Consider the following 22,828-nt stretch of genomic DNA (forward strand, 5'->3'; position numbering starts at 1 on the left):
TAAACTGATGTAAGGCTCTGTGTTGGAGACGTACAACCTTTCAGAAACACCAGTCATGTGCAGTTTATATTAATCACAGAGCAGGATGTAAAGCAGTGCTAAATATAAAACAATAATGAGGGCGTAAGCACATACATCATGCGGTTCAAATGAGTACACTATGCTCACACGACCGTGCCGTTAAGCTACACGACAGTCTGCATTTAATTATTCCACTTTGAAACCTCACGTTCTCAGAGAAAATCATGATAACAGCAGGCATTATTTTTACATTAGTTTTCTCTACATAAAACAGTATGCGATGAGATTCAGCAGTGGGTCTTTTAAATCATAGATGCAGATTAAAGTCATTATTCTGACAGCATTATGCATATAAACACTTATTGCAACTATTACGCAAACAAACCTGGCAAAAATTTTTTTTTTTAAGTTGTGAATTAAAAAGATTCAAAGGTGTCGAGTCACATGAAACACCCACAGTAAATATTAGGATTAGCTGGTTAACATGAGACTTTGTTGTGTTTAGCTCCCATAGAGTCACCACCACCAGTTATAATGAACCATTCAGTCGGCAGGCAAATCTAATATTTTTCTGACGTCTGACTCACGGGACGAACTGTCCAGGTTGATATTTGCATTTAATCACATTGACAACGGTAGACATGCATATATAAACCAACTGATAGTGTGTTTTTGCATTAAAGTAACCTCTTTGTTCATGGATGGATTTTGTAGTCATGGTGCAGTGTTGCTCTGTTGTACTGGAATATATTCACATGCAGAGGAGATTAGCTTAAAGTGCAGTCTCTGTTTCCAACAACACCCTGGATGTGTTGTGTTGAAACCAAGGTTATAATAGTTTAGGATTTTTCATTAGATTTTAGTTTAATTTTTTTGTGAATTTTTGTTTTCAAATTCAGTTAGTTTTGATTAGGTTTTAGAGTGAGTTTGCTAGTTTTTAGTAGTTTTAATTTATTGAAAATGCTTAGTTTTAGTGTTAGTTTTAGTTTTTTTGTAATGGGTTACTTGCTGGGTGCGAGATTCAAAAAGTTCACAATACATTTTGCCTTTATTTCCTTGCTTTATCCATCTAAGCCCCAACAAGATTATTTAGTCTTGCAGCTCCGGGTGTTTTGAATATTGGTTCGAGTGAAGTGCTGAATTTTTTGAAGGAAATCGACTCACATAGTGGTGTAACGTCCTAGTCTCAATAAACATATTAACCAATTTGTTCCTGCATGTTCACTAACCAGAAGCTATTTGGTCGGAGCTAAGTAAATACATTTTTTATGTATGAAAAAAAGTTGACAAAGGACATTTTAGTATAATTTTAGTTGGTTTTAGTTGGTTTTGTAACCCCACAATACACTTTCAGTTAGTTATCGTTTTTATTTTTAATTTCAGTAAACAAAAATGTTTTTTTCAATTCTAGTTTTCGTTATGTTGTCAGTTTTCATTGACTATAATAACTCTGGTTGAAACCTAAATTTTAAACTGCTTTTTAAAGTCCAATTTAACACAGTAACAACACTGTAATTAATGTGGTTTAAATACAGTTGTGTATTATTTGTTTCTGTTATCCAGATTTAATAAGTGCCAACTGCTTGTAAGCTCTATAAAACACCACATTATTACCACATTATTACCAATGTTAATGCAGTTGCAGCTGTAAAGGTGTAAAATGCAGGGCCCTGAAATACTTTTATAGTCAGATACGGTGGTGTTGTGTACACATAATTATATTTTGCTAAACATACAGAAATGCAGCAGCATCAACATACGACATCCTATCATTTAGTTTCCAGCGCATTGAAAAGCTGACTGTGCCAGAGAGAGGTGTACTGGGTATAAAATCTACTAAACTATCAAAGGATTAAATGATGAGATACTGTGGCATGACATGACAGTCTAAGAATTTTATAGACTATAGTACTTGTGCTTCACTTAAGATGAAAGTGCATATAATTACACAACTTTGAATGACTAAAGAATGAATGAAATGAATGAAAGCTTCAAGGCTGATGTTTTCATTAATAAGGTTTGCACTTTCCTTAAATATCCTTGTAAATAGACTTAATTATGCACTGTGGTGTACACCTTGTTCATTTTTTACTTTTCCTCTGCTTTTTCTTATTTGTGGAGTGTAATGTAACTGACTGTACATATCGCAGTCAAGTACAGTGCATGACAGAAATAAATAATCAGAGCACACAGAATGGGCATTATCTATTTAAGATCAATGTTGCAAAACTTTTTTTTTTTTTTTTTTAAACTCCTGACAAAAGTCCAGAGTGACCAAAATATTAGTATGATTGATACATTTTAAAGCTGAGCAAGAGCAGTGTGCAGGAACGCCTTTCCTTGAAAGTCAAGTTACTTTCCAGTGCCCCTGCCTCTGAGATAGTTTAAATTTGTGAATATTTCCACTGAAAAAATTGATTGCTGGACAACAAATCTGACCTCCAGCTAACAACCAGCATTTGAACAACACATTTGTGCGGATCGGCTGTTGAACCTGCAGCCCAAACATAAACCTGAAGCTATAACTGAGACCAGGTGTAACTTGCCTGCAGTATGAGGTGCGGCGGGCTCTGTGTTCTCTCTCTGTGTGGTGGAGTGGGACGGTGAAGCTGGCTGCCCTCCACTCGGCGCGTTACGCAGACTCAACATGTGGAGGCCCATCGTTTCCTCCGCTGCTGCCGTCGTCTTCAGGACGTCCACCAGCACCTGAGTGAGTTTCTCGTTGGCTTTTCGCAAGATGTTTCTGAAAGAAGAAGAAAGTGATCTAAATATCTGTAATATTTTTCAGTAGCCAGTTGGTGAACATTGAGTCTTTTTTGGCTTCAATCAATATAAACCTTCTTCTAATTTATGTACAGCACTAATACAAACAAACATGCAACAGTTCATCATTAAGGACCAACTCAAAACATAGTTAAAGAAGTTTTATTATTAGGAAAAAGTCTGAATACAGTTTCTGTCACTACCTTTCAGTGTCCTCTCCTTCATTATCCTGTGAGGACAGTTTCCCTGCAGCGGCCTGCTTAGATCCCGGCCCGCCTGGATCTTCCTCTTCCTCCTCATCTTCTTCTTCTGGAGCATCCTCTCTCTTCTTTAAGGGCTGGACCGGCAGGAGAGAGAACACAGACAGCAGCCCCGTCATTGCAAAGTTGCAGTTGGATAAACAGACTCGTCACGACAGTGCGGCTGTGTGTGTGCGACCATTAGTGAAAGTGCATTCAAATAAGGCACAGAGAGGCGCTGGTGGACACGCTGGCCTTTTTAACGAGCGCACAGACACACACAAACACACAAACACAAAGACGCACTTCTAATTCCCTTGGAGGCCGAGAGAAAACACTACTATCATTGTGCTGCTATGGCAACAGGTGCACCTGAGGCGCAGTGAGTCGCAGAGGCGACGTCGCCACCTACTGAACGAAGAGCAGCAATGCAGCTCCGCTTCTCCTCTCACTTCAACCCAGACACACACAACGCTGTGCAGAGACTGCAGAGAGGTGCACTAACCTCAAAAATCACTTCTTTAGAGCATGTTTTTAATTACAGTTTGTTGTAGCTTCCTCAGAAACACAATATGAAGGACAAAAAGAAGAAATAAATGAACACATTTAGAAAAATAAAAAAATATATAAAATATATATCTAAATGCAGAAAATAAATATAAATTCTATATTTTTACATTTATTTTATTATTCATTTTAGTATTTCTGTATTTATTTCTGTATTTCGACATTTATTTTCCCAATTCCACATGTATTTATGTATTATTTATTATAAATTATTATTATTTAGTACGATTAGTCAGCTTGGAAACACAGACAGAAGCAATCGATCACCATGTAAATCCAAGCACACCAATGTAACCAATTGTACTTTAGTGTGATGTTGGGTCCAACCAGCTAATTTACATTTTGACATTGTTGGGCGACAAAAGTCATGCAGAAATAAATAAAATAAATGTATAAATAAATGCAAAAAAATAAATAAAAATTCTATATTTCTTCAATTATTTTATTATTTATTTAGGTATTTCTGTATTAATTTCGACATGTTCATGTATTTATTTAGTTATTTCAACATTTATTTTTACATGTATTTATCTAAAAAAAAAGCTTGGAAACATGTATAAATAAATAAAATGATTTATCGGAGTCCAGCCCTCACACCCTGTCTGTCGTTTTTTTTTTTTAAGAAAATCATTCTCATCCTGCCTTTAAGTCATTTGGCATTTTTAACAACCAAATAATTATTTATCGCCCTATAATAATAGCTAATGAAAACAAAAACAAAAAGTCAGTTGTTTCATAATTCCTCATCTCAACTCATAGTTTGTTTTGTAAACTTGAGAAATTTAATTATTTCAATTTTAGTATTTTAAATATAGGTGCTTAATCTATATTTCTTGAGATGAGAGAACATTTGAATTTTGCCCAAAACATCAGCTTCATGCTGAGAAATTACATCATCCAGGTGAATTTAGAAGAGAATACCATAATAATGAGTGTAGACATCTGAGTGTTTTCAGAGAACATACAGAGGCTTTTTCTCACCACAACAACTCATCGAGCCAATTACAGAAGCTTTGGAACTTTCTTTTGCTAAATTATCCTCCCAGAATCACCACCAACAGTGTGTTGGAGCAACTCATCTCCCAGAGAACACCGAACCTGACAGCCACTGCGATCACACAGTTAAAGCTTAATCATGCAATAAATGGTTAGTGAAAACCTAGCAGCCTCTGGGATTAGCTGTTCAAGGCAGGGAGTGATTTAAAAAAAAGAAATCCCAGATCAGCAAGAGGAAACCAATGCATGTAGAGTAGATTGAAGAGAATTAAGGATATAAAATGTTATTCTTTGAAAGTGGTGGATAACCAAATACGGTTTCTGTTGTGAGAGACACTGACAAACTATTTCTCCTCTGATATTGGCAGTAGTTGTGTATGATTATTAAAGGAATACTACACCTCCAAAATGACCATTTTGTTTTTGAAATCTTAAGGAAAACTTTGCATAAACTGTCACGCTTGTGCAGGCATGCTTTTTGTTCAAACGCTCCAAGCTCTTTTTATATTCACACGAGACACTCACACACGGTTGTAGCAAAATGCATGTGTTTGGGAAGTAGTGAGCATACGACATGGAAAATGACAGTTGGACTATATTGCACAAGTTGTGTGAGAGTTTGCAAACTGACATTTTTATATAGTTATGCTGTTGTTCAACTCTAAGAAGTTTCTCCACCTATGGATTCGTTGTTTACCCTGAAGGCATGCAGGAAAAAACAAAATTTAGATATACAAATGGTCATTTTGGGGTGACGTAAATCTGTTTCAATGCATGTTGGTTCAGTGATTAATCACAAGTTTACTGTTTACAAGAGTACAATAATTAGGAAGTTTTACTCTGTTTAAAGAGGACAGTGGGGGTGTGTTTATGTGCACATCTTGTTATGTGTTTCTGTGCTACATTTGGGATGAAAGGTGAGGGTGAAAGAAATACAGGTTCTGTATTTAATCAAATTACTGTTCATGGTTAAACACAGGTTCAATAATATTATGCAATATCTGCACATTGATAAATCCCAGTGGGATAGGTGCCGGATAGCAAAAATTCAACAGGAATAGAAAATAAATACTATGACGTCTCACTCTACACAAACATGTTGCTGCATAAATTCTAGATTGTATCCAGCAAGACAAAACAGCTTTAACCACATAATTATTGTGGATTTAAACAAATACTTTCATTGTAACTTACAGTCAAAGTGTCAGTGGACACAATTTCACAAAGCAGTTAAAAAGAGTATTAATATTAGTTTACGCTCACATAATCAATCATAGAGTAATTGATGCAACACCTGCATTGCGACAAAATGCATCTGAAAATTAATGACACAGCAGTAATGAATTCTCCCAGATGAAATTAATTAATTTTGTGTTCACAGCAGAGAGTAAATTAACACGTGACGGCTCAGTTAGTGACACTAACCTGCTCCGATCCTGATTCAGTTCTCTGCAGCTCCTCTTTTAACTTCCTGATCTCAGCGTTCCTCTCCTCCAGCTCCCTCTCCAGCCGCTCCTTCTCCACTTCCTCCAGCCAGGCGCCCGAGGCGAGAGGAGCTCTGGGAGTTGTCCGCTCCTCGTTCTCCGTCTCCTCCACCTCCTCTTTATCCGACCGGGTCTGCATGGAGGCGCTCCTCTGGCAGGCACGCTTGTTGATTCGAGCCAGCTCAATCTGCTGGGCAAACTCCACGGACATCTGAACTATGGCCTGTCGGAAAAAAAGGATCCAACGATTATTGTGTCCGAGAACTGTATCTGACACGGAGACACGGAGATCTGCAGCTTTATTAACGAAATTAATGTACTGTAGGACTGCATTAATGCTTATTTTCTGAATTGATTATGTGATAATTATCTTCTCATTTAATGGACTAATTGTTTGGTCTATGTGACAAAAGTGGAAATGCACTGTTGCACAACTCAGATGACATCTTTACATGTCTTGTTTTCAAGACTAGAGTGTTGCCGGGAACAACAAAGTACATTTTGCTGCAAGGGATGGTAAATGTCCGAGACAGTGTGGGTTTCAGAAATCGAATTACTGGCATATATTTTGAGAGTGTCCCATGATGAGATATTTCTGAATTTCACAAAGCACTAAAAAGCATATTTAACACTGATGATTTCTATTTTGACATGAGCTTGTAAATAAGTACTCACAAGGGGCTGGATAAACATAGTATCACACATTTGTGTTATTGAAAGGATTACTTTTTCTCTTTGTCTTCAGAAAAAACAAGAAATCAGGAAAATCCAACAGCAGGATGCAGGATTTTCAATCATTCATTCAGTTTTCTTATTCAAGCCTTGCATGCTTACACTCAAGAATTCTGCAGTTGTTAAATCTACTACTACTGTCTTAATCTTATAGTTCTTTATGTGTGTATGCATGTAAATAAAGTCAGTGTTAAGCTGAAACTTTTCTGTTCATTTTGTACTGAAGTTCTTACTTAAATGAGAAAATACTCTCACCTTGCCATACCTTGATATTTATCTTTTCCTGACCTACATCAGGATAAATCATTTTGGCCATCTATTTAACACAAAATACATGTCCTCCTACCTTGGCAACTTCCTCCTCCACTCTCTCCCAGTGTTGTTTGTCTTCCTGCTGCCCAGCTGCCCCGAGGCTCTCTCTGCTCCCAGCGCCGTCGATACTGTTGAGATCCTGCTCTTTCTCTCCTCTCTCCTCCCGACCCTGCTCTGTTTTCCTCTGCTTCTCCTTTTCTTCCGTCAGTTGCCTCAGCTCTCTGCTGTGCTGCTCTTTGAGAGCGGCTACTTCTTGGACATACTTGTGGTAGAGAGCTTTCCTCAGCGCCTGCAGCTGTGCCGTCAGGCCTGCAGACCTGACAGGCCAGCGCAACTCCTCACCTCCCTCTGACAGATCCGCCTCACCCAGGTCCTGTGAAGAGCAAGGGAAGCAGAAAAGAGGAAGAATATTAAAGCTACAAGTTATAAAATTAAAGCAAACAGTTGCTGTAGTTTGTTAAAATAAAAATGTCTAAAAGGTTGATCCTAAAATAGACTGTTCTTCTTTACTGTAGCTAAACCCCGCCCGCCCTCTGAGCACTATTAATACAGCATTTTGTTCTATCCACCCTCCCGGAGGATAAAGCGATAAAAGGAGGTCTTGCATCACATTACAGCTACATTTTCCCCGAACACACTACCACTCTGTCCTGTGATGAATCCCTTTCTTGTCTCACTACACTTTTTCCTCAGCAACACTCGCCTCAAGCTCAAAATTTCCAACCCAAATGTCTCAAAGTGCATCATGCCCGATTTATTTCAGTTTCTCTCCCCCGTCTCGCTCTCCCCTGTGCTTCTGTCTGCGTATCTCCTACCCTCTTATCTCTGTACAGTCACACGAGCAACTGTGGCAACTTTGAGGTCGGAAGGAGGGAAAAACAAACTAAGACACGATGGAAGTTGGAGTGACGTGAGCGAGAGATGGCTTAAATGGAGTGCAGCTCATTCACGCAAGGCAGAATCCTCTTTTCATGCAGCCACCGAGTCTGGATACGCTGAAACGGTAAGTTATGTAACGTCCAGCCCTTTTAATCGTTCAAGATATAGGGCCGTTCATGATGCTGCTTCCAGAGCAAAGCTGTAGAATTTAGGGCACGTTTTAGCCTCAAGGCTGCAACTGCCACCACCCCCCCACCCCCCTCCCACTTCTACTGTCATAGCGTCTTAATGCATGTACATGTTTCAGCTCGTAGTGTGATTCATGTGACAACAGGGAAGATTTAGATGAGGGCAAAATATAGCAGCCAAACCTTTAGCTCGTCGCTGTGCTCCTCCGCCCCCTCACAGCTGGACTCTGGACCACTGGACAGGCAGAAAGAGAAAAGGAGAGGTCAGATTTACTTGTCCTGCAAAGCCAGATAAGTTTAACAACAAATTTATCTTTAAAAGTACCAAATTAAATAAATATAAAATATTTCAAATGTACCCATAAGGACCGTGATGTAGCTAACTGCGACTGCTGCAAAAACTTTTTGGTGTAAGAACAAAAGTGTAAATATTTCTGTGTGACAGATATTTGAACAGCCGGAAACAATATGAATAAGACAATATTAAAAATGACATATGTAACTGAAAAGTAAAAGACAAATTGAAGTGATTGCATGACCAACTATTGCATAACTAATGATTATTTTCTCTTATTTTTCTTACCCTCTGAACCACACAACCCTTTATTGTTTCTGTTATTTATTGATCTATTTTATGTTATGTACTTTAAATATGTTCTCCTTATATTATATTATGTTTGTTAATATGGGGAAAAAACTTATTTTGTTATCTTTGAAAAAGATGCTTCACATTAGAAACAGATTGTGATACCTGGTATGTCTGCAAAGATTAATGTAAAACTGGACATAAATACATACTGTATATACATATCACAGATCTGGACATAATATATGTGACTGAATTCCACATTTTACTGTATTTCTGAGAAGCATTTCCTTCAATATAGCACAAAAATGATTTCTGAAGTTCACTGCTGTTGAAAACCACTGCAGTGATCATATTTACTGAATCAAACAGTGGAGGGCAGCAGCACCTCAGTTTTCATGGCAACAGAAAGACTCTGCTTCTTTAAAAAGAAGCTCAGCAACAGTAATATCGTCTGATTTTGGACGATTTAAGTCATAATGCGTGCATAAACCACAGAAATGAGTGATCCCCAAAAAGATTATACTACTATTTGGATAAGTGAACTTCTTCAGAAATCTCATATTAAGCTGAGATTTCCCCCCTCAATATAACATGCAAGAAACAGGCAGGGTCTTAAATTCACTGCATGGGGCACAGTCCTCTGATAAAAAACTATTAGGTTATTGTTTTCTTAAATTTCCTGTTCATTTTAATGCCTGGTACAACCAAAGGTACATTTGTTTGGACAAATATAATGATAACAACAAAAATAACTCATAAGAGTTTAATTTAAGAGCTGATATCTAGACATGTTCCATGGTTTTCTTGGTAATAAACAAAATCATTATTGAGAAAACCATGGAAAATGGTTAGATATCAGCTCTTAAATTAAACTCTTATGAGATATTTTTGTTGTTATTATATTTTTCCAAGCAAATGCACCTTTAGTTGTACCAGGCATTAAACGAACAAGAAAGTAAGGAGAAAACAAGGATGGTCTAATAATTTGGTCTAATAAACTGTATGTAATTTCTGGGGAAAGTCCCACAGGAACTTAACTGTGTTTTTGATAAGGAAAAAAAAATTGAATATTGATTTTTTCTTCTTCTGCTGAATCCTCCAGGTCAGGGCTAATTTTTAAAATTATTTTAAATGTTCAGCAAAACTTTTGAACACGCTTCTTGTATTATAAGAAGTGCATTGCATTGCAAGTGGTTGAATATGTGTTGACGAAGTGCTTGAAATCAGTCTTGAAAATGAATAGGAGGGTTTTCGATAAGCTTTGGGCGTCTTTTTTAAACTCTCTCCCAAATTACACAGCAGACGTGTAGCACACAGGGGGCACTGGGCTGTGGGCTGGCATCCTTCCAGCACCCCCATGAACATCTGATGCTCTCTTCTGAGTATATTACTGCTTTGCATTAGTCGTTTCGTTGAGTATATCAATGAATGTTTAATGCCATATGAGCCTAAGTGTAACCTGAGATGCTCCAGTTTGTCCCTGATAAAGATGCCAAGATCTAGATCGAAAACCAGTGGTGACACGGCCTCGTCCCTCTGGAATAATCTGCTAGCGATCATCAGGTTAGCCACATCTTTTTCTTTTTTCTTTATTGCACTTTTTTAAATGAGCTTTTACTTTATTATTATAATAATTATTATGATTATTACTACTCCGTGTAATGTATACAAGCTGTCAGTTCTCTGTATAATGTCTTCTCCTGTTAATGCGTATTTCTACATACCATGCTGTTTATATATTTTTTCCTGTTTGCTTGTCTTTTTTCCATCCCTTAGAGTCTTTGTGATCTGCTCTTATTTATCTTTGCTGTCATGTGTTTTTTTGTATTACATTATGAAAAATGTTATTAAATATTATGTTAAAAAATAAACCTGACATAATTCAACATACTGAGCTGTCCATCTTGTTTTCTACAGAGCACACCCCTCTGGAGGCCATCTGCAGGGGGGACGTTTTGAGGTTAGTGGGCTAACAAAAGACATGAATAACGCTTTAAACAACTGAGTGAATATTTCATTAGTTGAGGCTTTGTTGTCAACTGAAGTGGGTCAGGTAGCTTCCACGTGCTGAACAGGATGTGCAGGCCAGCTTCTAGAAAATGTTATCTGTAGAAGATCGTGGAGCTCAGTGTGCACTTTATTAACCATCAATCAAGTGAAGAGCAGCTAATAACATGATTGATGACATGACATGATTATGAGAGGCAGGAAATAAGGCTTCCTGAGTCAATGTTTACTTTTAAATTTCTGAAACATACTTCTAAGTAAAGGATTTTCTAATTTTATCTATGTTGACATTTTTTATTTAACATTTTTAAATAATGTAATATATGATTCATTTTGATATTTAATTTTTCTCCAAGAACTTCTTCCTCTTCACTTATTATTATTGTGTTGTTGTTCCTCTTCTTATAATTATTATTATTATTATTATTATTATTATTATTATTATTATTATTATGTTGTAGTTCTTGTTCTTATTTTTATCATATTGTTATCTTGTTGTTTTTGTTGTTGTTGTACTAATTTACTTCCATTAATATTTATCTGTATATTATTTTATAAAGTTCAGTCCTATAATTAAAAACTGAGGATTTGATGATATAAAATGTATTTAAAAGAAAAGAAAAGAAGAATCTGCGGCCATGTGTCTCCACAGTGTCGTCACCTGAAGTGGCTCTGTGTTCCTGTGACCTCCTGCAGTCGCTGCTGCAGCATGAAGAGCTCTGTGGCGTATCGCTCCTCGCTCTCTGTGGCCTGCTGCTGGTAGTGAGCCCGGAGGTGCTCCAGCTCTTGTCTGTGACTCTCCTGCAGCCGGAGCTGCTTCTCCTGCTCCTCTGCCTTCAGCTTCTCTAGTTCCCTGGCGAGGGAGGTAGATGGTGCAGCAGCCGTATCTGACGGACAGAGAGGGGAAATGTGAAATTCAATACGCTCAACTGGATAGCATTAGAAGATCAGAATCAATTAGATGAAACTTCAATGTTCCTTCTGGGAAAAAATGGGTCACTGCAAGAACAAATTACAGCATCTAGTAAGAATAAAGGTGGTAAATGAAAAACAAAAGAACATAATACAACAAAAAATATAATTTGTGCACCTATTTTGAAAGATTAAGAAGTTAGCATATGTAGTCAGTCTATAGATTTTACACTATTTACGTATGTAGGATGTGTTAAATGTACAGTTTGTTCACATTTATTTGTTAAAATTTAACAGCTAGGTTGACACACAAACGTAAAAAAAATCAAAGCAGAGGAGTGTTACTGTATGATACAAAAATGTCCAGCAATAAGGGGGAAATGAGAAGAGGATTTTTAAAATATACATAAATATATATATTTTGCATTACAAGAATAAAGTTGAAATTTTAGGAACTAAGTTGAAATGTTGAGAATGAAGTCAAACTTTTTATGAGAAAAAAATATGAGATTGTGAAATGTGCATTTCAAGAATGAAGTCAAGTTCGACTTTATTCCTGACATGTCAAGTTGAATGTCAAGTTTTCCACAATGTTCTCAAAATAAAAAAATGAAAATAAAAAAAACCTTTCTGATTTATTTTTCATTATGCCTAGCACAAATAGTGAAAGTTTGACTTCATTCTCAACGTTTCAACTTTTTCCTCTGAATGCAATTTTTTTTAAAAACCTCTTCCTCCTCTATTTTCCCTGTCTGGCACTAATATTCTTCCTTAGTTTGATTTCTGTTTGCTGTCGACTGCAGAGGCAAAGATTTATTACACAAAACACACAGCTGCTGCAAGCACAAAGTGAGTTTCAAATATGTGACCTCTGAAATATTGAGGCATGCAGAGAATATAAAGAATATAACAGAATACATGATAACTTTTGTCTGTTAGTACTTTACCTGCTGCCTTTGCATTTTTCATTCACGAGGATATTAACTCCACATTTACCTTTGCTTGTAGAGCTGGAAACTTGCACACGAAGGTCGGAGATCTCCTTCTGGCTGCTGCTCTTCAGTTCATCGTACGCCGTCTGCAGCTCCGTCATCTAGCAGACCGATAGTTTTGTTAGCGTTGTTACTCTCTGTGATCCTCAAACAGACTAACATTGTGTGACAAATCCATGCAACATACTAATTGTTGGCCCGGCCTATTTAGCAGTCAGTATCTATCAAAATAAGCATGTAGTAAGGAACTGGCACTCAGCTTTTGTCTGCAGATGTGTAAGTTTTTACCTTGTTTCCATCAGTTCTCAGCAGCACCTGCAGCTCTGCCAGTCGATGATGCTCGAGCTCAATCTTCTCCCTCACCTGCTGAAGATTTCTATAAAGCTCTACATAACAGAAAACAGTGTGTTTTTTAGATTACACTACATTTTCAGGTTTAAAATGTCTTTACATGTCTCCTACATACAATACTGCAACTGATTCATAACGCCCCTGTTTGAGTCCTAACTAAGAGAAAGAAAGTGGATCAAATCATTCTACTGAGCTGTTAGTTAGTTTACTATCACTGAATGATAAAAGGCCAAAATATATATCTGATCCCGTGTTACATTATGAACCAGTAGGTCTGCTCTCTGTCCCCAGATTCAAAACTAAACATGGGGAAGCAGCATAAAATTTTTATTCACCATATATCTGGTAAACTGCACTTTAAATCAAGACCGAATACTTTTTTTATGATCCGCTGCTTTTATCCTTTTATTTAATACCTTTCTTATTCAACTTGTTTCCATTTTCTTTTCTCTTGGCTCTTTAACGAACATTATTAATTATGTTGAAATTTCTTTTTGAGGCATGTTTCTTCACTTTGCCTCAATGCTTTTGATGTTTTATGTAAAGCACTTTGCAATGCCTTGTTGCTAAAATTGTTTTATATAACTGAACTTGCCTTGCTCATCTGAAAGCACTTTGTAAGTATAAACTAAATGTAATGGTCCGCAGTTCAATAACTTAGAATATCATAGAAAAGTTTATTTATGTCAGTAATTAAATTCAAAAAGTGGAACTAACACATTATATAGATCCATTACACACAGAATGAAACAATTAATTTATTTAATTTCTTCTAATTATAATGATTATGGCTTACATTTAATGAAGACCTAAAATTCAGTGTCTCAAAAAAATGTTAATATTACAAGACCAATTTCAAAAAGTATGTTTAATATGGAAATCTTGGCCATCTACATGACTCAATACTTGGTTGGGGCTATTCGATTTGAACTACTGGAAATTGACTTTCCCATGATATTCTTATGTATTAAGATACACCCGTACACTGTAAATATGCATTACACTGTCTATAATACTTGTTTTATATGCAATTCCATTTATTTCAGAGATAAATTACCTCTGGCCTCCAGTACAACGGAGGTGGATTCAGTAGTTTCTGGTCTTTCCATTGAAGGGGGCGTCCGGCCCTCTGCAGCAACACTCTCCAAAAACTCTTCACCAAACAGCTTCAGAAAACACTGAACACAGAAACAGACGGAGGCAAGGTTAACTGCTGTAACCTGGCAACACAAAATTCATTCAAAAAACTTCACACATGGAACAGACAGCACGGTAAATGGACTACATTTATATGCCGCTTTTTTAGTCCACTCAATGTGCTTTGAAACACATTCATCCATTCACACACTGATGGCAGAGGCATCCATGCAAACCAGCAGCGGTTTGGGATTCAGTGTTTTTTTACTCAAAGACACTTTCAGCTATTTCTCTTCAGTAACTACCTGAATGATTGCACTGCAGTCTTCTGACACAGCTTGTAACATGTTGTGGTATTTGAAGATTTTCGGCTCATCTGAAAAAAAGGAAAAAAGCAGAACATTTTAATTTAATTTCAAATGTTTAATATGTGTCACACAGATAACCAGCAGAGTACAAAAAAACGCCGTCTGTGTTGATCCATTGTGATTGATAAATTAAATGAATTGCCACAAATGCACACAAAAAGCAGCTGTCTGCACGTCCACTCACCCTGGTCACCGTGATCTTTCAGGTCCTGCAGTTTCAGCTCCAGAGTGTGTGTGCGAGCGTCCGAATCCTCCTGCAGCAGCTCGAGCTGCGCAGCGTGGATCTGAGACAGGCTAATGCGCTGGGCCTCCATCTGCAGCCTGCACTCACCCTAACCACAGAGAGACGTATCATCACATTAATATGGTTGGATTAAACCACAGGGGGACACGCACATGCATAATTTGATTTCATAATTGGACTTTGCCTTATTAGTAGAGCTGCCATGATCAGTTGACTAATCAATTAGTGGATCTACAGAAAAACAGTCACCAATTTTCCATGCAAAAACGGGCAGAAAATGCTATTTTCAGCCTCTCACATGTGGAGTTTTCTGATTTTCTGGTTTATATATTATATCAAATTGAATATCTTTGGAGTTTTCACTGACAAAACACGACATTTAAAGACACAATCATGAACTTTGAGAAACTGGGATGAACATTTTTCACTATTTTCTGACATTTTATAAACGATTCATAGAGAAAATAATTGACAAATTAATCAATAATGACTAAAAATGCTCAACAAAAAGGTTTGGAACATTCCACAAAAGTTGGAAAAAGCCTAAGATAACCATCACTTTATCATGAATCAAATGATGCAGCATGCTACATCCATTTGCTAATAAGAGGAGATATATGATTAAATAACATAATTCCATCAATCCTATTTATTATGAGTGCATCGGGCCATCTGTGTTCAGGACGAGAGGTCGCCTATTATCACTTCTGTACCAGAGAACAAAGGCAAACAGTGAGGCCTCTTTCTCTAATTATGCATTCTGCATTAGCACAAATACGTTAGGGTTACACAAGTATGAAATTGTTATTCTGCTTGCTTTGATGTCAGATGTTTTGTAAAGTGCACTCTACATTCAAATTACGCTGTATTTAAAACGCTTTGTTATGATACAATCTCCCCGTCGGCTCTGCACCTGACAGCGTGGTGTGGAGAGTCCTTTCAAACCTGCAAACGCTCAGATGTTTCCGCTAAAAACATGCAGATAAGAGACGTTCAGTGGCTCGCTAACAAACGGCAGCTGTGTGATGACGAGCCGCTGCTCCTCACACACCAAACAACAAAAACAGAGAATTACTTCTATGATTAAAATTATTAATTTTTACAAAGACACACATAATGCTTATTAAAGAGGACACCTGCCCACAGAATTACAGCTGAAAATTAGCCAAGATGTCTAAACTGGCACATTTATAGAAATGTCTATTAACCCTCCTGTTATGTTAGTGTCTCAGGAACAGCAATAATGTTTGTGGATCAATTTGACCCGGGGCATGTTTAATTATCCAAAAGTGTCAGAAACTAAAAAATCCCAATAAACATTGTTTCATGATTAACTCCATTACTAACCATTTTAATTAATATTTAGTGAAATGGTTTTCTTTACCTCCCACAGATCATGGTTCGTTTTTCATAAAAAAGGGATGTTATTGTAATGTACATTTTTTAATGTACATTGGAAAGACCTACATATACAATGCAATGGTTTACATGACATTGATTTGATTTGATTTTATTATTTTTTTTTATTTTACATTTATCTATTTTTTATTTTTATGAAAAAATACTTTTTGCTATTTTATTTTTAGATTTCTAAACTTTGAAATGGGTCAATTTGACCCGCAACATAACAAGAGGGTTAATGTGCACTCCCTCGGTAACTTTAAACTGTATAAATAATTTAAAAATAATTCTGAATGACGGAAAACCTGTAAAACTTGTTTTTAAGTGGCACGTATGAGTGATTTTAAAAGCATTTTTAGTTTTTAATACGGTAAGAGTCATAAGCAGTTCAGACAGTATAATTCTACAGCGGTAAAAACATTTGTTTGACTTAATTATAACGTCCTTATTTGAATTAATTAAGGGTTGAAATACTGTGTTTGACCAAAATAAACTTAATGCAAAATGAATATCCTAAGTACCATATAGATTTTTACTGAGATTTGGTTTGAGGTTTTACAACATAGTTAATTGGAAAATTTCTCACTCCGGCTGCTGTTGTGGATCATCTTCTAAACACCCGACAGTGTGACATCACTTTCTCTGATCAGATTTTTAGCATCTGACTTCATGTCAAACTATCCCCTCTTTATTTCAGCTCTGATCTGATTTGTTGTTTTGAATCTAATAACACAACTGACACTGCTAAATATGTTAAGTCATGCAGTCAATCATCAGACAAAAACATAATACTCTGCAGTTAAATTCTTCTTTTCACTCTCAGACACTTTTGTCAGTTTCCACAGTGTTGTGTGGCAATTTTGGGGGCGTGTCTTACACAGTGTCATTTTGTGCGTGTCAGTCACTGTCATATTTGAATATTCACGTTACAATAATGGAATATGACCTAGTGCCTTGTGTCATGTCTCCATTTTACTAACTTGTAACTGCACATTTTACCATTTTATCAATATCTCTATTATGATTGTTGTGTTTTAATTGCGTCCAAATTGCTTATTGCTGCTCTGCATATTTGCAAGTGTCAAAAAATGCTAAAATTAGTCTGTCTTGGCTGTGTTTTGTTGTTTTGTGTTATTTGCGTGCATGACTACATGTAGTGAATAGTTGATATTGTGGATGTGTTACCACTTGTGTTTCTTCTATATGTTGCTTCTTACTGCTGCACTTGATCTTAAAGATGCAAATTTTGTTGTTATTTTACCAATCAACTCACTGCTTTTCTAAACATCTCAGTTAAAAAAATAGCCACTTAGAAACATTGATTAATGAGCTTGTGCTTCTCAATAAATAAAATGATAACTCAAATCTCATGAAAATCATAAACAGGTGAGATTTAAAGGTCTGCAAGGAGCCTGAATTTTGAACATGTTAGTGCAGGTAAAGTATGTCAATTTTACTGACACCACAAACAAAGTATGAGATATTTAGGATAAGAAGACCAAACTGTTCCTGCATGAGGACCACTGCATTTGTGCTTTATGAGCACCTATTTATTGACCTTTACACCACACTGCATGATGTATCAAAGCGACACTGAAAAGCAAAGGGCAGGATGTGAGCTTAAGTGACATTTACATGCTCAGTAGTCTCTCTCGCTTCCTCTGCTCCCTGACAGACGACAGGATCCGTGTGGCGGCCCGTCCCATGTCTGCTCACCTAAAAAAGCAAATGGTAGAAAAATATTGTACTTTTAAAAGCTGCCTTACATATTACCCCTCAGTACAAATGCAGACAACTTTGACGATGATGGACAGAACGACGAGATGCACCATTATGAATCACTTCCTGAGGGGAGGCAGAAATTGGCAGTAAGTGAAGTAATCATCTTATTAAAAATGATCCACTATAATTTACAACAAAGGCACTATGAACATCAGCCAGTTTGCCTTTATTTCAATTTTGTTTCACTCAATTTTGTAGAGTGTCCATCAACCCTCTGAACCCCATAACCATCAAGCCAGTCGGTTTGACAGCTATATTTTCTGTTTGAAAAATAAAAAAAGATGAATAATAATAATAATAGCAATAAAAAGAAAATTGCCAAAAAGCAGGAAAAGTAGCTTAAAATAGTGAAATTCCATCAAAATGTATTCTAATTTATTCCACAAAAAAAAGTTTCCACCACCAGATCCTGTTAAAATAATAAAAATCTGTGCTCTGCAGCAAAACTGGGAAGCCATAAATGAAAAAAAAAGTCAGTGAAAGTTCAACTGAACTGCAGGCTGTTTACACAGAGCAGAGAGAAGAGGACAAGAGAGGTTGTAAAAATGTATATCGTTCAATATCTAAAAAGCATATGGAGGCTAATTCTATTTAACACTTGTGGCACTTGAATTTATATATATATATATATATATATATATATACATATATTCTATTTTTTCAGATTTTTGTAAAAAAATAAACCATCAAACAAATTCAACTTAATAAAAACATCCTTTTTTATGATTTTTTTTATGTGATTATAACTGTGTTATACTGAAAAAAATACATCTTTGAGTGCGATCTTTGAGTAACTTATATCCATGATTGTGCAGTTTCCATAGAGCTGCAGGACTTTTATTTCTGGGTAAAAAAAATGTGACAGGAATTTAAAACCACCTTAAAACTGCTTGGGGTTCAGAGGGTTAGGCTTTATAAGAAGTTGAACTTTGCTGCTTTTACATTCTGTTGTTACTTAGATTCAATTTTAAACACATATACAATAATATACGATTTTCCCATGCCATGAAGCATCAGCGGGACATTTCACAACTATATTAAAGACTTAAAAAACATTAAAAATGTCATTCTGGACCATAATCTTTGTAGTATTCCAACCCAGGAGGTGACAAAAACAATATGAAACACAGGTGTGAAATGGCAGACAGACACTGAACACTATATATTTTGCCTGGTGTAATTGAGACACAGCTTAAAGTGACACAGACACAGAAGTGACTGGGGTAAAATGGCTTCTCACCTCAAACCTTTCACTCCCTGCAGGATGGAAAGAAACTAGAATGTACACATTTCTACACAACGGCAATGATTCAAAGCTGTCAGAAGACTGAGGGTTGTTGATTTATTTTTCTTTCTCTCTTTTGTTGTTGTTGAGCCCTTTTCAAAAACCCACATCAAATTCAGTTCGAAGACAAGCAGCTTCAAATGAAAGCACATTATAAATATTGTATAACGTTCCTTTAAAAGTAGAAATGAGCAGAATATCGATGACACTTTGCTGTTATGTGCAAGCTGCACTTTTTCTCTCTTCTACATTATTCCTCCTACAATAAATGTCGCTGAATGGGCTGCACAGGCATAGAAAAAAAAAATCATATGGCTATCTTTTAACACAACAGTACGACTGTGCTGCTCAGTGCTACCTTGGAGAGCAAGGCTGCAGAAACAATTTGCAATCATGACCGTTAGTCACTAGAGAGAAAACATGTCAGTGCTGAAATGCCTCAGTTGTACTCTTTTCAACGTGAAAGCTTCATCTGGCTATGAATACAATCCACACATATTTTTTATAACAGTATCAATCATCACAGCGTTACTTGTGAATGTCTCTGAAGCATGCGATTTTAACTATGCTCTCTCTTATCATGCACAGTTTTTAAAAAGCCTTTAAATCACTCAAACATGTAATGTAATCAGACTTGGAAAAAAAAAAAGCAGAAAGAAAGGCAGAGCACCTACCTGTTTGTTGATGTAGTCTCTGCCTCCGTCTCCCTGGTACCCGTCAGTGGAGTCCTCCTTACCGGCCCTCTCTTGTGAACATGACATAACCTGGCTCTCCATCTGAGGCTGCATCTCCGGCTCTGCAGCACTTGTTGCTCTCTCTTCCTCCCCCACTGCCTCCTCTTCCTCCTCCCTTTGTTTTTCTTCTCTGCAGTCTGGCAGAGCGAGAGTGCCCAGTTTGCGCTCCTGCTTCGACCTCTGCCGCCTCTTGCGCCTGTTTGACCCTGAGGATGCGGGCTTCTGCTGCGGCGAAGATCGTCCTTCAACAGGTCCCTCCCACGAGGACTGGACTGCCACTGGAGACGGAGTCTGTGAAAGCCTCTGGAGCTCCAAGGTCTGCCGGATGCCGTCTCTCTCGGACTCTGCTGTCTGTAAGAGGGACTGAAGAGCCTTTATCTCCTCTTGCAAAGATTGAATCTGAAGGTGATGATCCTCAAAAGAACAAACTGGCTCAACGGCGTGCTCTTCATGCTCGAGCTTAGCTTTGCTCTGGGCATCCTGCCCCCTCATGTGCTTTCTCATAATCTCTTGCTTTTTTTCCAGCTCTTTCCCTAGGCTTTCGCTTTGTGTGATGACCTTCACATTTTCTTGTCTCACTTTCCTCAGCTCTTCTTCCAGCTGCCCCACTTTGCTCTCTGTAAACATCAGTTGCTCTGTAACTTCGGAAAGCCTCCCCACCAGGCTTTCCTTCTCACTCAAAGTAACATTAAGCTTCTCCATTAACTCAGTAGTATCTTTTTCTATCACAGCATGTTCCCGTCGATCTGTATTCACGTCCTCCATTTTAATCTCTCCGCTGTTCTCCTCAAGCTCCCGAATCTGTAACTGAAGGCTGGCAATTTTCGCCTCAAAATCAAGTGTCTCCTTCAGTGTCCTCTCTTCTAACTGTGTCTTCGCCTCAATGAGACACGTGTATTCCTCCTTCAGCTCCTGAAAATTGACTTCAAAGTTCTTCTCGGCAAAAGAGAAAGTGTTCCTCTGCTGTTCGATTTCCTCACCGAGCTCAACTACTCGTTGCTGCATTTGATTGTTCTCCGCGGCGAGTGTCTCAATCTTCAGAGTTTTTGAGTCCAACTCTTCTTTCAAACTCTTATTAGATTCTACCAATGTCTCTTTCTCCAGTTCCTGCTCTTTCCACTTGTTTTCCCAACACTGTTCTTTCTCTTTTGTCTGGTTTTCAAGCACCTCCGTCTTTTTTACTAATGACTGAATTTCGTTTTCCATTCTGGCTCGTTCCTCTCCTCCCTTTCTCAGATCCTCCAGCTCCACCTGCAGCTCCTGAAGCTGTTGGACGAGCGCGTCTGCTTTGGAGCTGTGCAGAGCGAGCTTCAGATCTTCCTTGAGCCCAAGAATCTGGTGAAAAAGCTCATCTCGCTCTGTGACAAAATTTGTCTTCTCCCTTCGTAACAACTGCAGCTCTTCTTCATAACCGGTGCGCAGCTCGTCCAACGCTTTCTCGTGCTTGATTGCAGCTTCGTTGAGAAGGTTTTCTGCGTTCATGAAGCTGTCCCTTTGTAATTCCTCTCTGAGAAGGGTTAGCTCTTCCTCGTGGCTAAACAGAAGCTGAGTCCTCAGTCGTTCAAGCTCTGCTTCCTGTGACTCCGCCATGCGGTCGAGCACCGCATCTTTCTCCCTCTCCAGCATCTCCAACTTGATCTTGTAATTGGTTATTTCCGAATCGTGTTTGATTTCTTCTTCTTGCGCTGCTTCCTGAGCAGCAGCCAGCTCGCTTTTCAGATTATCAATTGTCTCCCGAAGATGCTGAAGTTCACCCTGTTGGCTTTCCTGAGAGATAAGACTGTGGGAGACCTGCTCCACTTCTTCTTTAGTAGATTGGAGATCTTTCAGGAGATCCTCAACCTTGGCCTGCAGGTTGAACTTCTCTTGGGCGACTTGGCTGAGCTCGTGTCTGGCTTCATCGTGCATTGCTTGAGATTGCTCTAATGTCTCTTGTAGCTCCCTAATCTTTGCATTGAGTGTATCCACCTCTACACTAACAGTGGAGCTTTGAGACAGTTGTTGTGCTTTGAGAAGTTCGAGCTCAGCGCGATGTTGCTCAGTCATTTGTTCAACTTTGGCTGCATGTTGCAAGTTCACCTCCTGCTTCATCTGGACTATCTGCTTGCCGTACATCTCATCCAGCTCTGCCCTGAGAAGTTCGAGCTGCCTCGCAGAATCTTCTTGCATTTGTTGGATGGTGTCACTGTCAGACAGGCTGCCCTGGTGGAAACGCTTCTGCAGGTCCTCGACTGTGCCCATAAGCTGCATGATTTCATTGGACGACATTCGCTCTTTCTGTCTGGAGGTTGCAAGTTCACCCTTACAGCTTTCTAACTCCGCTCTCTCTTTCTCTAATTCTAATTTACAGCTCTCTATTTCACTTTTACAGCTTTGTAAGTCAGACTTACTGCCCTCCAACTCATCTATGCATCTTTCCAGCTCCGACTCTTTTGCAGACATTCGCTGTTGGAGGTCGCGCAGGCTTTTTTCAGAAGACTCCAGCTCATCCTCGAGCTGGGTAAGAGAGCAGTCCCGTTCTGAAATTACTCTCTCCTGCTCCGATATAATCAGGTCTTTCTCATCTGAAGGGTCTATAATATTCTTATCAGTAGTCCGTCCCACGTGAACAAGTTCCTCTCGGAGCAGGGTCAAAGACAGCTCGTGCTCTGTGATTATTGCAGTTTGCTCTGAAATCAACTGATTTTTCTCTTTTAGTGTTTGTGCAAAAGACTCCTCCGCCGTCCTTAACTCCGTCAGCGACTGCTTCTGAGTCAAAATAACCTTTTCTTGTTCAGCGATCAGCAGGTCCTTTTCGTTTATTCTTTGTGAGAACGATTCTTCTGATCTTCTCCTTGACTACGAA

At 38.0% G+C, this 22,828-nt stretch overlaps 1 protein-coding gene across 2 annotated transcripts in view; it reads right to left on the reverse strand.

The window, feature by feature from the left end:
* akap9 (A kinase (PRKA) anchor protein 9) overlaps window positions 1-22,828 on the reverse strand; it is an 88,405-nt gene that overhangs the window by 41,895 nt on the left and 23,682 nt on the right. For both annotated transcript variants that reach the window (XM_059349347.1, XM_059349346.1), the window contains exons 8-20: window positions 19,924-22,821; window positions 17,818-17,898; window positions 14,722-14,869; window positions 14,475-14,545; window positions 14,090-14,210; window positions 12,970-13,067; window positions 12,686-12,782; window positions 11,439-11,664; window positions 8,365-8,416; window positions 7,149-7,487; window positions 6,012-6,293; window positions 2,988-3,121; window positions 2,568-2,764 (exon numbers count right to left, since the gene is read on the reverse strand). In XM_059349347.1, the coding sequence (XP_059205330.1) occupies window positions 2,568-2,764; window positions 2,988-3,121; window positions 6,012-6,293; window positions 7,149-7,487; window positions 8,365-8,416; window positions 11,439-11,664; window positions 12,686-12,782; window positions 12,970-13,067; window positions 14,090-14,210; window positions 14,475-14,545; window positions 14,722-14,869; window positions 17,818-17,898; window positions 19,924-22,821 (4,744 nt within the window). The remainder of the gene's footprint in view (window positions 1-2,567; window positions 2,765-2,987; window positions 3,122-6,011; window positions 6,294-7,148; window positions 7,488-8,364; window positions 8,417-11,438; window positions 11,665-12,685; window positions 12,783-12,969; window positions 13,068-14,089; window positions 14,211-14,474; window positions 14,546-14,721; window positions 14,870-17,817; window positions 17,899-19,923; window positions 22,822-22,828) is intronic.

Source organism: Centropristis striata, chromosome 14 (assembly GCF_030273125.1).
Source record: "Centropristis striata isolate RG_2023a ecotype Rhode Island chromosome 14, C.striata_1.0, whole genome shotgun sequence".
In the NCBI taxonomy this organism is placed as follows: Eukaryota; Metazoa; Chordata; class Actinopteri; order Perciformes; family Serranidae; genus Centropristis; species Centropristis striata.